The sequence below is a fragment of the Centruroides sculpturatus genome, unplaced genomic scaffold, assembly GCF_000671375.1.
Source record: "Centruroides sculpturatus isolate CEXI.00-Female unplaced genomic scaffold, Cexi_2.0 scaffold549, whole genome shotgun sequence".
Classification (NCBI taxonomy): domain Eukaryota; kingdom Metazoa; phylum Arthropoda; class Arachnida; order Scorpiones; family Buthidae; genus Centruroides; species Centruroides sculpturatus.
In genome coordinates, this window is record NW_019384752.1 from 172,568 (window position 1) to 189,112 (window position 16,545).

A 16,545-nucleotide genomic window follows, 5' to 3' on the forward strand; every position below is an offset into this window, starting at 1 on the left:
AAGTTGTCCCAGGATGCATCCCCTCAGTAGATCGTCCACATTTATCATTGCAGTAACAAAATAAATCAAACTAATTTTAACAAGCAATTATTTATCGTAACATCATCACAATGCTGAGCTATTACTTTTTGTCAGAGCATTCTTGATTTTTTCTAGTGGTGGTCTTGCCCCTGTACATCATACTTTTCCTGTTAGCAATACTTTTAACCTATCCCATGTTGAAATTTTTCTCTGTTATATGTGGCCGCCATATTGAATTTTTGTTGATGTTAAGCGTAACAAAAAAAATCTTTTTTTTTTTTTTAAATAATAATCGTGGCTACTGTATTGTTAAAAATTATTTTTTTATTTTGCACAAAAAAAATAAATATATTGAAAAATATAAAAACAAAAAAATTATATTTTGAAAGTTTGTTTTAATATAAACATTATGATGCATAGCAACATCTAGTATCAAAAACATACCAATACTGTAACAAGATATATCAGACTTAACCCTGCAGGTCAAACGACCCCGATATATGTTTGGAATAACAGTTGAGGTTAAAGAAGTGATGAAATAAGACATTAGAATTGTTTTTGAACCATATCACAAAGAAATATGATGATCTGATAAAAAAAAAAAAAAAAAAAGGCAAGCTTTGTTTAGATTCATATCGGAATTTTGCATCGACAAAATTCGATTGCGGATAATTCTTTTCCTTTACAGTCTATCAATGTTTATCGATTGAAAAATATAAGAAAAAGTTTGCGAAATTGCACTAGCAGATTACAATTTGCAAAAGTTACGATGAGAATTTTATTTTTCATGGCTTTTATCGACTGGTCGAGCGATAAAACTTATCCGAATTGCGGGAATAATGAGCGTTTAGCGTTATTGATTTTTCCTTAAATTTTAAAATGTTACTTTAAAAAATACTCAACTAATTCAGATTGGATTAAATAATCTGGATTGTAGAGAATTTCAAAATATAGTAGAATTTTATAAATTTTAATGAATTAATAACGTTATTTATATATTTACGTTGAGTAATATCATGTATTACGCAGAGAAAACATAGAAATGATCTTTGTAACTTGGTTATCTCTTGAACGTATTTAGTTTGGCAATAACATACCAGAAAGTAAACCAAGATATAAAAATAGACATTAGAATTTACATTTCTATTTGCATTACATAATGAAAATATAAGAAATTATAAAAATTTTTCTTCGATAAGTTTATTTCTTATCGATTTTTTAAAATGTCCTTTCTCGAAAAACTTTCTTTTTTTGTGACTAAAAAGCGTGTTATGAGTCCCATTCAATGATTATTTCGATACATCTTTCCAAGCGTAAAATATGTTTTCTCAATTCGTAACTCAATTATTAACAACAATCTGGTGAGTGCCAATTACTAATTTATTTATTGTTAAATGTTAAGAAAATATTTTAATAAGTAATGCTTTGTTTTCTGACATATCTCGGTTTTACTTTCGGAATACTTTTACTATGATAAAAGCTATCTTATCGAAGTTTCTCCGAAAATTCCATACACGTTGCGATTTCAATTCTGACATTTGAAATTTTAACAGTTTTATGAAGTGGCATGATATTTAAATGTGGCTAAAGATAATTATGTGTTGTTTTTAATGTGAATCACGGAAATGAATTACGAGTTATTACATCTTTTACATATTCATCGTATGACTCGCACTTTATTCAATACAATGGATGCAATAATGAGATTTACATGTAGGCCAATTGGAATTTTAAGCAATTTATGCAATACCTAAACATGATTAAGCAATAAAAATTTTATTTCTTCTACAATTATCACGTTTTAAAAAGTCACCATGCAAAAATACCAGACTAATATGTCACCAGTGTATTTTGGATGATGATAAAGACAAGCATCTTCTCTTTAGATTTCGTACACATATTACTAAGAATTAAATCATTTTAATTTAATTTTAAATATAAATTATTTTTTATATAAAAAAAATATGCATTAAAATCTTTATCAAAACCATAAAGTATATTAATGCAAAAAATTAAGTGATATAAATATAACGTACTTACGCACACATAAATCCTGAATCGGAATTATTCGTCTTTTTTGCCTGTTATAAAACAGGCATCACCTAACATACATCTTCCATTCTCTACGTCCAGTATCGAAGAGACTCGCTGCCGCCATCTTAGATTTGTTTCCACAACGCCATCTGTTATAATGATGTTTATTAATAATGGTTATATCATTTTAATATATTAAGAATAATTTAATTTTTAAATAATAAAAAGTCTTTAAATTATATTTTAAGTATAATTTTTTATTTTCAATGCTATTTAAATATAACTTTTATATTTAAATATCTTCTAAGTATTGTATATTTAAACATTTATTCAATAGTTCTTGATGTAACATTTATAATTAAAGTATTTAAGAAACAATTTTAAATTTCCTTTATTTTGTATACCGGCAAAAATTTAAAGAGAATTAATTTGAAACTCATAGTAAAGTCAATTTTTTAACTTAGTCACTGAAACAAAGATGTACAGTATTCTGAAAGTTTAATCTACTCTTCATGTTTTCGCCAGTAGCAGTAAAGTTTATGCATAATAAAAAAATAAATACTGTAATTACGGATTAGAAAAAATACGTTCACCTCCGTCACGGTATATTATTAATTAAACAAAAAGTTTATTTTAAAAGTTAAATTTAAAAAATGTAGCAACAAGTTGCTTAACTTTTTCAACAACATTTAAAACTGCGTGTGACGCCATCTGTTATGATATTTTATTTAAAATAAACTTTTTATATTTTTAATTTTTATAAAATAGCAAAAACCTTAATTTTGAAGGTAGAGATGACTTTTTAATGTTAATAACGAGTAAAATTGTCATTAAGTCCGACTCTATTTGAGAAGTCGCACGACCCCTGGCCTGTATCTCCTTGTCCCCCGTCTTTTAACCACCAAACTTTAACAGAATCAATTCCCCAAATACACAAATCTCCCTGCAAAATTTCAGAAAATTTCGAAAAAAGTACAGGAATTATTAAGTTTCAAAGTAGGTGAAGAAAATCTTGGCTCCCACACATCCATGCATACAGAAAAAATTCCGAAGTTTTTTGCATTTCTCAACGTTTCAAGGTTTTCTGAGTCCAAAAATGTAAAAATCTTGGGGTCATTTTTGACCGATTACCATACTTTTCCCCTGTTATATATAACAGGAAAGTAAAAATGCCGATTTGGAGTTTTAATATTATCATAACACACCTGTTATGTTGCCGAGATAGTTTTATTTCAACCTGAGGATGGCCTATGGAATACACCATCCTCAGGTTGAACCAGAGAATTGGAACATCGGCAATTCAATTTTCTGGTTCAAAAGTTTGCCACGAACTCATAATTTATACCTTAGTTTATAATTGCATGTTTTATCAATATACCTTAATAATTCATTAAGGTTTTTAATGTTTGTTNACATAAATCGTAAATTTAAGGAAAATAAATTCTAGAGCTTTTTCTATACCTCGTGCATCTCTCTCATTCATTAAATTTAGTCGTAAATAACGCTGTCGAAGTAACGGTTAATTTTTTAACATTGTACAAGAATTGTACACGTTTTTTTCTATATCCCCTTAGAGATGGGACGTACGAAATCGTAATATCACCGGTTTAACATTGAAATCCGTGAGTAATATAAAATCGGAGAGCGGAATAAAAATATCAAATATTTTAATGGATTTTTTAAACTCCTGTCAACTATACGGAACTATCGTAAAAACATACCAGTAAATTCTTATCGGTTGGGTTAAGTTATAAATCTACTCGTTATTCACGTAATCGGCAAAATATCTAGCGGGCGGGCGGCTAACAGCCCGCCCGCTGCTATTATTATGTTGTATAACAGCGCCACTGCTATACAACATAATAATATAGTAGGCCTGGTAAATTATGGGATAATGAAGCTGTAGTGTATAGGCTATATTTTTTAAAAATTTAGTACATAAGTATATTAATATATACACATATTAACACAACGTCTGCCAACGAAATGAATGATAAAACTGCCGTACAAAGTACATACAGAACATCACACCAGTAATACAATAACAGAGAACTAGTGTTTTGAATGATTTTAGTAATTGCAACTGAGGGAAGTAGGAATAAAAATTCCTTTGAGAAAAGTCAACATCAATTAAATAAATATTTCAACTTATTTCTTTACATTAAAAAGTGAGTGTTTTATGTTTATTTGAAAGATTTATGTTTATTATCATTAGTACATCCTTGTAAATTATCACAGATTTAGTTTCAGTTTAAGTTTTGATATAGGTGTATCGGAAACAAAACCGAAACCAAACTGAAACTAAAACAGGGACACAGCATCTCGGTTTGTCCTGGGTAATCCCAGATTTCTGTTGTTTTCAGCTTTAAAAAATAAAATCAAATTTTAAATAGATCCATTTTTTTGTCTTCTAATTTATAGGTCAATATATAAATAATTTTTTAGAAAATAATCTAAATTTAGCCAATTTTTGGATCTATTTTTCATTGATTTTCATAAACTTTCCGGATTTGGGGATAATTAATTAACTCTTTTAGTTCCCGAGGCCTAAATAATTAATTTCAGCACGGAAAATTAAGTAATCTATTGGATTTTTTTATCTATATCTATCTATATATAAATGGACGTGTGTGTGTCCCTATATTTCATTTTTCAGCCAAAACTACACATCGCACATAAATGGTGTTTGTATGTGGTAGTAGCCCCAAGTCTCCATTCGTGCACTATGGTGGTTGCGTCTCGATAGCTATAAGGGTGCGGGAGATATGGGCTTAAAAGCGGTTGAAAGTGGAAGATTTTCTATTTCGATTTAAAAAATTTTCGAATTCGAATTCGTATTCGAATTTAAATTCGAATTGGTTCGATTATAGAACGATTGTAAACGTTCCAGAAAATTGATCAAATTGAAAATACAGTAGAGCCTCGATTATCCGACTCAATTGGGGACTGGGGTTGGTCGTATAATTGAAAAGTCGGATAACCGAAAAGTATGAAAAAATCCATTATTAGTGTAGTATATTATTATATCCCATGCAATTAGTATATCGCTATTAACCTACTTCGCGTTAAATTTTCATCGATGTTAAGCCTAACAAAAATTTTTTAAAATAATAATCGTCGCTATTGTATCGTTAATCAATAATTTGTTTTAGTGGGTTGCATTTGTTCAGTCAAGTACCAAACAATTTTTTTTTCCACAATTTGTGCTAGAATACAAAATTGTTCGAGTACTGAGATACTGCTGCATTTCATTCATCATTTTTACAAATGATTATTACACTTTTTTTACTTGTAGGTAAGGTTACTTTTTTACTTATATATATATATATATCAAATAATGAAATTTACAATTAAAAATTTTGAAATTTTCTTTGGAGGATTTCCCAAACCGTATTACAGCGAAACTGGAAATTGTGTTGTACGGGGGATATCCCTAATGTTCGAACTGTGCTGTAGAAGTAAATTGTATAAGGGATACCTGTATTATAATTCAGTGTTCCAGTATGTATTCTCTTCAGACTGAATTTAACCGACCATTAGCTGACAACTGATAAAAAAAAAATATATATATCTAATTTATTATTATTACTTTATATGTATTGTTTCCATTTATTGGCCATTCATCAATTTGAACAAGTTGCCTATATTATCTCCATGAATTGTAATGGGTATCAAAAACTGTACAGTGGTTTGAACTGATAACATTGTAAAAATGTTGGATTGGTCAAGCACCCTTTTGCAAATGCAAGAATTGTTAAAAACTTTATAAATAAGATACAATGTTTTATTAATACAGGAAAATTAGTCTAATTTTCTTTTATTCTAACCCTCTTGCCTTATGAACACTATGAGTCCATTGTGGATTTGGCCTGGCTTGCAAAAAATGGGAGCAGCAAATGGTGAAGGTCAAGATCTAACATATTTGGAACAGAACTTCCCACTTAAAGTGATGCAGCAAGCTGCATTACTTCAAGTTCAATTGCACTTCAATTGTAAGTTGAATCTGAATAGTCCCCATATTATGTTGAGACTAATTATATCATCTATACCTAGAGAAAATCATGTGAAATTTCTCAAAATTAATTCATCTCTGATTTCTATGGAAATCTGCATCCTCTAATGAAGACAAAGCAAATATTAACAATAATACTAGAATGCAATTTGAGAAGTTTTTTTTCCTATTTCAAGCAGATCCTGTATTGTAGAAAGTGTTTAGAGCAGCGGTTCTTAACGTGGACTGCGTGCACCCCTGGGGGTGTGAGAGAGCATTTCCAGGAGTGCGAGAGAGATTTCAAGAATTTTAAAAAAAATAATACAAACGAGGCGACTGTGTTCTCTACAAACCGCGGTACCCAGCAACATGGTACCCCACTTCTTCATTCTCTACGGTCTCACTTCTACACTCTACCGTCTCTCAGAACATGACACTTGTCATCAGTTGTCAGTACATGCAGTTAATGTAGTCACATTGTCACATGCAGTACAAAAACTAGTTGAGACGTACCTTCAATACAGCACTTTTGCATATCAAAACAATAGCCAGAAATTGCTTAAATGCATCTGATGACTTACATGTGGCTCTTTCAAAAAAAGAGCCTCATTTTAATAGAATTATTATGAATAAACAACAACCTAGTCATTAAAATTTAAATATTGATTGTTATGTTTTATAGTAATATATATTGTAAATAAGCATGGCATTTGTTTATGCAATAAATGTTTTTTCTTAAATAAAAAATATACGCACATTTTTTTTTAAGGAGGATGCACAAGAGCTTATTTTCAGATTCAAGAGAGTGCTGACCAATAAAAAGGTTAAGAACCATTGGTTTAGAGGAACTATCAGGTAGGTAAGCCTTTATCAAAGGTTCTTCACGTATCAACGAAGAGGCAAAAACTGAATATTTACATGCTCGTCCAATTTCTTCAGAAAGTTTCTTTCAAATTTTATTAAACAAGAGAAATTGGAACTTGTGGATTGCATGCCATCAGTAAATGCTGGCCTCTGTAGAGTAAGTGGCATAAATTATGCAAAATAGAGCAAATATCCCAATGTATGTGGTCCTTCTTTCAGGCGAGTCCTTAAAACAGATTGAGAAAAATTTTGTGCTATAGTTATAAATAATAATTACCTTAAAATGGTGATAAATTATAATTTCTGCCAGGGTTAACTATTTCCATCTGCAGGTAAGTTAAGAGAGAACAAAACTTTTTGAAAAGGTATTGAAAGATGATATACAGGCTTGCAATTTTCAAATTAATAATTAGCCAGTGTGAAGTGTTTTTGAGAAAATTTCAAAATGTAATTTCTGCTTGTCCCATATTTATATTCTGATTGACCCACCCACCTCTATGCAAAACATTTGGTAGAAGTGAAAAGTTAATAGGTGCTATCTGGTGTGCCAAAATTCAGCTTCTAGAGATCTTAACTTTTTTTATTTCAACTATTGTATAAAAACATGAAGGTATCAGAGAAAGAAAAAGTAGGCTTTTTTCCTTGATTATGATATCTTGTTGAACTTTTCTCAAAGATGATGATAATGCAGACATCTCCACTGAAATACTGGTTTGTTTGTACACTGAGCAACAGAAGATGTATATTGTGGTGAATCAGAAAAGTAGGATTCACCACAATGATTTCAAAAAATGATTTCAATATCATTCTATATATGTAAAAGTATTACATGACACTAACAGAATCATAGAGAATACTATTACAGAGAAAGGAAAGGAACAGTATGAATTATTTATGCTAATGGAAAAGAACTGCATGAAGATGAGTTCAAAAAATTCAATTCAGAAAAATCTGTTAGTATTAAATTTGAAATAATTGGAAAAAAAGAAACAGATTTTTAATCAAATTTAAAATTTTCTACCCATAACATCCTTCAAAATTAACTTCAAAAAATAATAATATACTGTAAAAATATAAAATAATAGCTAGGGGCGCCCCTAGTGGCCGTTTTTGGCATACCGTGTCAGAAACCGGATTTCCGCTTTTATATACAGTAGTTAATGACTTAATAACGTTTTGTAAAATTTTCCGCTAATAGATGGCACTGCGTGTACTTTAGATAAAGTATAAATAGAACAAACATCGTCATTTTTTCCGAAGGCGCTAGTGGTCTGCTCAGCAAAGCTCCGCCCTCAATACGCGATGTGCATGCAGTCTGGGTTTAAACCACTAGTTGTCTTTTCCCCCCTCTCAGACTGTCCGCCAACATGTTCCCGTTGCAATGTGCAGTTTGGGTTCCGACCCACATGTCGTCTTTTTCTTTTTTTTCTCTCAAACGCTCCTGCATCAAGCTTACGTTTCAGCAATGCAGTCCCGGGTTCGTGCCCCCAGTCGCCTTTTTTTCCCCCTCTTTAAAATATCATTCATCTTGGCAGTTAAGTCCATACACAGCTAACTTACGTAATGTCGAACATCGCATTCCAAAATAACTATTGGGTTTCTATAAATCAGTGGTTCTCAACCTTTTTTGTTGATGTACCCTATTAGCCCATTAGAGCCGCCGACGCCCTTCGCTCGCGTCGTCACGTGACACGTCGTCTCGACAGGCGTACGGTTTTGAGGCTAAAAACGGAAGTGCCGCCATGATGTGGCACGCATCTGAACATTGACCTAATTTAGAACTATCCCATTTACAAAACTTTACTATAAAAATCTCAATTTGTCTTATATATTTTTCGAAGTTCATTGGAAATCAAATTTATTAAAACAATTCTGAACAAAATCTCTCATTTCAGTGTATACATATAAGCACTTAACATTGAAAGATTGGATTGTATCCAAAATCATTAAATCTGTAATATTTGTTTTAATATCTATGTCACTATCAGATAGACAGTCGCAATAAATTTAGGTTAACATACTGATCAAAAGTATACTACAATAAGAAAGAAAATGCACTTTTCAATCAGATCAATATTAATTATCTATGATTCATAATGTAANATACAGGAAAATTAGTCTAATTTTCTTTTATTCTAACCCTCTTGCCTTATGAACACTATGAGTCCATTGTGGATTTGGCCTGGCTTGCAAAAAATGGGAGCAGCAAATGGTGAAGGTCAAGATCTAACATATTTGGAACAGAACTTCCCACTTAAAGTGATGCAGCAAGCTGCATTACTTCAAGTTCAATTGCACTTCAATTGTAAGTTGAATCTGAATAGTCCCCATATTATGTTGAGACTAATTATATCATCTATACCTAGAGAAAATCATGTGAAATTTCTCAAAATTAATTCATCTCTGATTTCTATGGAAATCTGCATCCTCTAATGAAGACAAAGCAAATATTAACAATAATACTAGAATGCAATTTGAGAAGTTTTTTTTCCTATTTCAAGCAGATCCTGTATTGTAGAAANAGTATTTTTCTAGAATATTTTAATGATTTTTCTCCATTTTTCTATGTATTTTTTTTTATTTTTTTTACTTCATTACTGTAAAATATGCATAAAGATATACGTTTAACACTTGCAAGTTAAGAGATTTTTAATATTTTAAATGCAGATAAGAACATACTATTTTTAAAAATGAGTACTTTTCAACCTTTTCGTGTACTCAGCCTTATTAATTGTATTATAAACCGGGATAGAATCCGCGATTCACCAGTTGGAAACACATTATTCCACATTAATTCTTATATTATTAATAGAAAGTAGGAATTTAAAAGATTATGTTTCCGTAATATTTTTAAAAAGTAGCCCACTACCGTTATTGGACACCGAAATCACGTGACACGCTCATTAGACAACTGCCACTACCCGTATCCAATATCCAAATATTCCCTCCCCCCTCCTCCGATTATCGATCTTATTAATGCGATATATCTTAAAATATAAAATTATAGGATTAAAAAAAAAAGTTTAAAAACACGTAAAAAACATTGTAGAATAGCTAAACACACTACTTCATTAACGTAATATATTAACACTAGGAATATTATAGACAATTTGGAGTCTGTTCTAACGTGTTATAGAGCCATGGGATTAATATAAGAAAGTATCCCAGAGTGGAATTAGAAGGTTAGAGTTTATAGTTACCGTTTCCAAGTGTTAGATGTGCAGAGACAGCTGCTTCAACATCTAACAGTCTATATAACTGGGATAGTGTACAGGTGCGACCGCTCTGCTTTTTCCAAATGCACTTGGCAATACAGAAGCTTAATAAATAAAAGCTAGTTTTTATTCATATATTTTAGATTCAATTAAAATAAATAAACAGATATTTTTCGTAATAAAAATACACAAGAAATATATATATTTTTTTTAAATTCGAACGAAACAGATTTATTTTATTTTAATTAAAAACATTCGGAATTAACAAGGTTTCTAGTATTTAAATTAAATTTTAAATGTTTAAAATATATATATATATATTATATTCACTTAATAACGTTTAGTTAAATCATTTTATTAAATTAAAAACATAAATCCGATTTTAAAATTAATGCAGGTGGCGCATAGTGACTTTACTTTATAATTCTCTTTTAACCTCACGGAATGCCGAACCATACAGGCGTAGGTTCACTCGGTAAATTCGAAGGTCGTTGGGGGAAATTTACTAATATGTAAAAAATTCGTATAAAATCGAATTTCAGTAATAAAAATATAAAAACAAAAAATTCTAATACGGAAGTACACATACTTCCGTATTAGAATTTTTGATGGCAGGGCTTGTTATTCTGTCACCATTCGTCGTTCTTTTTGTTTGTGACATTTTTTTACACATGAAACTTCATCAAATAATTCACTGTCCAGTATATTTACAGACCAATGATTCGAAATAAAAATATAGCTTTCCTCTATCTTCACCCACAAAGGGATTTTGAGTAATGTGACCCATTCAAACACCTCTATTTCAATAAAACACATGTCCCAATTATTTAGTACATTAACAGTAAATATGTCACATGCTCGAGCCCCCGAAGATTGTCGACAAGTGTCGACGATTGCTCACCAACACTCCAAGTGTATCATCCACCAAACAGAGAGTTAAAAAACTATCACAAAAATCCCCATAAGAGTGTCTGCCCCTTGGTACTGTCAGAGGGCTGCTCGGTTGGCGACACACTGCACTACCACACTNACTTTTGATGGCAGGGCTTGTTATTCTGTCACCATTCGTCGTTCTTTTTGTTTGTGACATTTTTTTACACATGAAACTTCATCAAATAATTCACTGTCCAGTATATTTACAGACCAATGATTCGAAATAAAAATATAGCTTTCCTCTATCTTCACCCACAAAGGGATTTTGAGTAATGTGACCCATTCAAACACCTCTGTTTCAATAAAACACATGTCCCAATTATTTAGTACATTAACAGTAAATATGTCACATGCTCGAGCCCCCGAAGATTGTCGACAAGTGTCGACGATTGCTCACCAACACTCCAAGTGTATCATCCACCAAACAGAGAGTTAAAAAACTATCACAAAAATCCCCATAAGAGTGTCTGCCCCTTGGTACTGTCAGAGGGCTGCTCGGTTGGCGACACACTGCACTACCACACTATGTAGCAACATATGGACACAATGACAACACTGATCATGATGGCGTACACAAAACTAACTTGTTCAATATATTAAAAAAGTTTTTAACCTTTGCATTGAATTTACAAAATAAAGGACAAAATGCCTATTTTATAAAATAAAGTTAGAGGACAGAGTAGTGAAATAAAGGACTGTCCTCTTAAATAAAGGACATATAGTCACCGTAACAATGCCCCAAAGTGATTGTGTGATGTCCTTAAAGCCTAGACTTAATGCCATATTGGATTTGTGTCACAATGTCTGCTGAATTGTCATAAAGATATTCTGTAATTGAGAAAATTCAGAAAATGATCTCATACATAAGGACTTTATGGTCATTTTGCAGATCATACAAGAAACAAAAATAATTCATGTATCATTATTTAAATGAAACATTTAAAAGATAAATGATAGGCAAAAAAAGACAAATTTGAAACCAAAATCAAAAAAGATTGCTAAGAAGGAAACTGAATTACCAAATAATTCCAAGGATGATTTAATGAATGATGAGACACAAGTTGAAAATGAAGAATCAAGTACATTAAAGAAAAAAGTGAAGAAACGTAAGGCTAATGAAGAACATGAATCAGCTGATACATCAACAAAGAAAAACAGAAAGAAGATACTTAAAAGTGGAGAAAATCAGACTGAATATTGCAAAACATTAAAACAAATGGATGACAATGATGAAAAAAATCAGAAATTACAAAATACATCAACAAAGAAAGTAAAGAAACAAAAACTATTAAAAACAAAGAAAAAGAATATAAAAAAATCAATTAAAATGAAGAAAACAACTTGATTTCAGAACCTGAATTGATATGCCTACAATACTGTTTAATTTTTATGTAAAATAATTTTAAAAGTTATGATTAATATACTTTTAAAACACAATTTATTAATATATATTTTTATTTAGTAAATTTTAATAAATTGTTACATAATTGAATAATTAATTCTTTTTTATTAGATTCTACTACTTCAACCTCTCCGTCGGGATATACTTTAACACGACCGTTTGTTAAAGTAGTTAATTCATCTTCAATTGGTTCGTTAGGAACCACCGATGTTGGTAAATCTACTTCGTTTGGCGATTCAAGAGATACATAAAATGGTATCGCAAGAGACTTAGCACATTTAATATGCAATGTTTTGATATTCCGCCAACCACCCTGAACACTATCCGAAAATTTCTCAACAGCAGTAATAATGTTTTTGACCAATTCAGTTTTTGGCTGAGAAATATGACCAACACAAACAGTACAATCAGAACCTTTCCCTTGGACAAAGCAGATACAATAAGCTAATGCATTAGTAATTTCCTTTTTTAAATTTTTAGAATTTATGTTAATTCGACGAGGTATTTTATTATTAGCATAGACAAATTTACCCAATGCCGCATTGACTGAAGCAAGTATTTTCCTGTCTGTTAGAAATGTATCATAAGCATTACATAGTTTTCGTCTCGCTTCATATTCTTTATAATCAGTATTCAATTCACGTAGAGATATGACCGCAGAAATACACGTGATCTCATGTTTTTCTAACAGTTCTTTATAATGACGAACAGTTTCTTCCGGATCAGCACGTGGATTCTTTTTATCCAAATCTCCGGTAATCAGACAAACTTCACCGACTCCATTTTCTAAATTCCAATGTGGTAAGTAAATCTTAACTGCCTTACTTTTAATTTCAGGGATCTTCTTCAATCCAATCTGTAAAAATACTTTTTTCGAATGTTCATCATCTTCCAGCAATTTAGTTTTTCTGTTTTCATTCTCTTTCCATAATTTTTCAACCTTTTTTAAAGCTAAAACAGCTTCACTAATTTGAACTTTCGACACATCAACACGTGAGTCCGCCATATTGTACAACTAGCGCCATCTGCTTAAATTGATTATCGTGTTAACAAATTACATATTTATTTAAATTGATTGTCCTCAAAAATATAAAATAATACAAACTTACTTAAATCAGCAAAACAACATTATTTTAATAAATCTGCTTACATTTTCAGCCATTTTCAATGGTCATCATTAGGCTGTTCTACAGGATCGAATGTTTTAAAAAATTACAACAGAACTTGGAACATCAAACATGTAAGTAGCGAACAAATTTAAAAACAGAGAATATATGAGAACATATAAATTAAATAGGATACAAAAATACATTATAAGTAATAGAAAATTACACTCAAATTATAGATACACAGAGATTTCATGTAAAGATCTCCATGCCAGGAAAACTGTGTTTCGGTCATTATAATTGACAGATGCGTTTTGTCGCGTAGATTTATAAATCTCGGTACTTTTTGGTTAATTAACGGGACAGCAGTCATTTTTACTACTATTTTTAGTGAAATTGACATTTTATTTCGTAATTCATACATGTTTTAAAACTACAATGAAATACTGAACAATTAATAAACTTACTACAACTATTTTTGAGTATTTCAGGGTTCGCAAAATTTATACTTGCAAGCAAGCGTTCGTATCCGTCTTCTTTTAACTCGACAGTTTGTACGCTTTCCAAGTCAGAAAATATTATATTTCCTTCTTTCACATTATTTCGTATAGCATCAATCGAAGTGTTACCTGAACGGTCTGGCATGGTAACTAAAAAAAAAAAAAAAAAACATTCTTTCGATTCACTATCTATTCCACCAAATACCCATTACTGTGGAAGAACAGTCCGACATTTTGTTTTCTACTTGTAAATAGACTATCGTACACATTAACGATTCTGTTTGCACCACCTGATTTTACAATGATTAAAGATACTTAATAATTGGTACAAACATAATGTATATAATCATTCCGATCGATATTCGTACTGGGATTATTTCCTAACTCACCATGTAAGATTCCAATTTCTAGGAAAAAACGAATCTCAATTTCTTCGTAATCTGACAATTGCCATATTTTAAAATCAAGTTTAAATCGAATAATATAACAAACTGAACAAAAGGAACAATTATGGGAAACTTTGAAACAAAAAAATACAGTATCTAACGTTGAGGTACTGGTACCAGTATATCACTCCTACCAAGAAACGTAGTTTACATAACCACATTATGTTGAATGACGCAACTATGAAACGTGGTACTCAGAGCCGGCCCTACCATAGGGCGAACGGAGCAGCCGCTCCAGGCGCTAAGTCCTAGGGGGCGGTTCAGTGGTAAAGAAAATTAAAGGGTATAAATTAGGGGCAACCAGGGGACGCCATAATAGGATCTCGCTCCATCCTAAATCTTGCCTCGGGCCGGCACTGGGTTCGGCTAGGCTCACAATGGGGCGGCCGGGTGGTGAGGGACGGTGCCCGACATATCCGGATGGACCAGCCCCCGCAAAATTCCTGGGGATTTATCGACATGTCCGGATTTCCCCCAGAGCTGCAGGCTGCCACCTTGACCGCTTGGCCATCTGGTTTCTATTTTGGAATTGATGTTCATAGACAGCCAGATACCATCATAAACAGTCAGATAGCTAAGCGATGTCAGTCTATAGCTCTGGAGAACTGAAAATGAATCCACGTGAACCGAAAATCTCCAGAAATTTTTCGGGTGTTAGTCCGTCCCATTATGTGCTGACGAACCCACAATTGGCTTTATATATATACAGTAATACTTCGACTTACGCGAACCCGGAGCTACGCGATTTTCAAATCTCGTCGATTCGTCTTTTGTTTGAGCGCCACGCAGCTCTTGATTACTCACTCCCCCACACTATTGTTCGGCTTAAATGTTCGGACGTGTCGCGCGGAATCGACATATAGCTACAATTTATTTTGTGTTATTAATTTTTGTGTNGCGCCATAATAGGATCTCGCTCCATCCTAAATCTTGCCTCGGGCCGGCACTGGGTTCGGCTAGGCTCACAATGGGGCGGCCGGGTGGTGAGGGACGGGGCCCCGCAAAATTCCTGGGGATTTACCGACACGTCCGGATTTCCCCCAGAGCTGTAGGCTGCCACCTTGACCGCTTGGCCATCTGGTTTCTATTTTGGAATTGATGTTCATAGACAGCCAGATAGCTAAGCGATGTCAGTCTATAGCTCTGGAGAACTGAAAATGAATCTACGTGAATCGAAAATCTCCAGAAATTTTTCGGGTGTTAGTCCGTCCCATTATGTGCTGACGAACCCACAATTGGCATATATATATAAAAGGTATCTTAGTTTCCACAGGCAAAAATAATCACAAAATGTAAAGAAGCCGTCTGTCATCGATGCAATGCATTGTAGAGCACTATTTCTTTTTTATTCTGGTGTTTTTTTACCTCCCTGATTGTTTCCGAGTCCCCGGAGTGGTAGGCTGATACAATAGCTGATCGACCNCAGCTCTTGATTACTCACTCCCCCACACTATTGTTCGGCTTAAATGTTCGGACGTGTCGCGCGGAATCGACATATAGCTACAATTTATTTTGTGTTATTAATTTTTGTGTTTTGTTATATCTGCGAGACTTGAGAGACTCTACTATGTCATCTGAACGAAGTAGAACAGATTCTTCTGCATCAAACAAGAAAAGAAAAACTTTATCTTTGGAATGTAAAGTTAATATTATTAAAGACTTCGATACAAAAATGAAAATTTGTGAATTGGCAAAGAAGTTTGATCTATCGGAATCGACAGTCAGAACAACTATGAAAGGCAAAGAAAAAATTCTCGAAGCTGTAAAAGATGTTCAATCTTTAAATTCAAGCATCATTCGTAAACTTCATGGTATTATCCCTGAGATGGAAACGATGTTAAAATTATGGTGTGATAATCAAGTAAATGTGGAAAATTGTGTAATAATAATTTGTTATACATATGTATTATCTAAGATTTTATTAAACATTTTTTTCTAAATTATTGTTTTCTTTAGTCTCCGGCCCCAATTAAAAATTATTTGTATGTATTTATATGCGAAATTATACCCCGACTTACGCGAATTCGACTTAC

At 32.2% G+C, this 16,545-nt stretch overlaps 2 protein-coding genes across 2 annotated transcripts in view; one reads left to right on the forward strand and one right to left on the reverse strand.

The window, feature by feature from the left end:
- Nucleotides 1–12,551: 12,551 nt before the first annotated feature.
- LOC111628628 (ribosomal L1 domain-containing protein 1-like) lies at nucleotides 12,552–13,584 on the reverse strand (the record flags this gene model as incomplete). The annotated part of the gene is made up of 2 exons (XM_023372458.1): nucleotides 13,570–13,584; nucleotides 12,552–13,485 (listed from the first exon to the last, which is right to left on the reverse strand). A coding segment is annotated over exon 2 (915 nt), but the record flags the coding sequence as incomplete, so codon positions are not given.
- Nucleotides 13,585–13,667: 83 nt separating this feature from the next.
- The window catches only part of LOC111628611 (negative elongation factor B-like), a 28,836-nt gene continuing 25,958 nt past the window's right edge, over nucleotides 13,668–16,545 (forward strand). The window contains exon 1 of the mRNA XM_023372439.1: nucleotides 13,668–13,700. The gene's annotated coding sequence lies outside the window, so the exon portion shown is untranslated. The remainder of the gene's footprint in view (nucleotides 13,701–16,545) is intronic.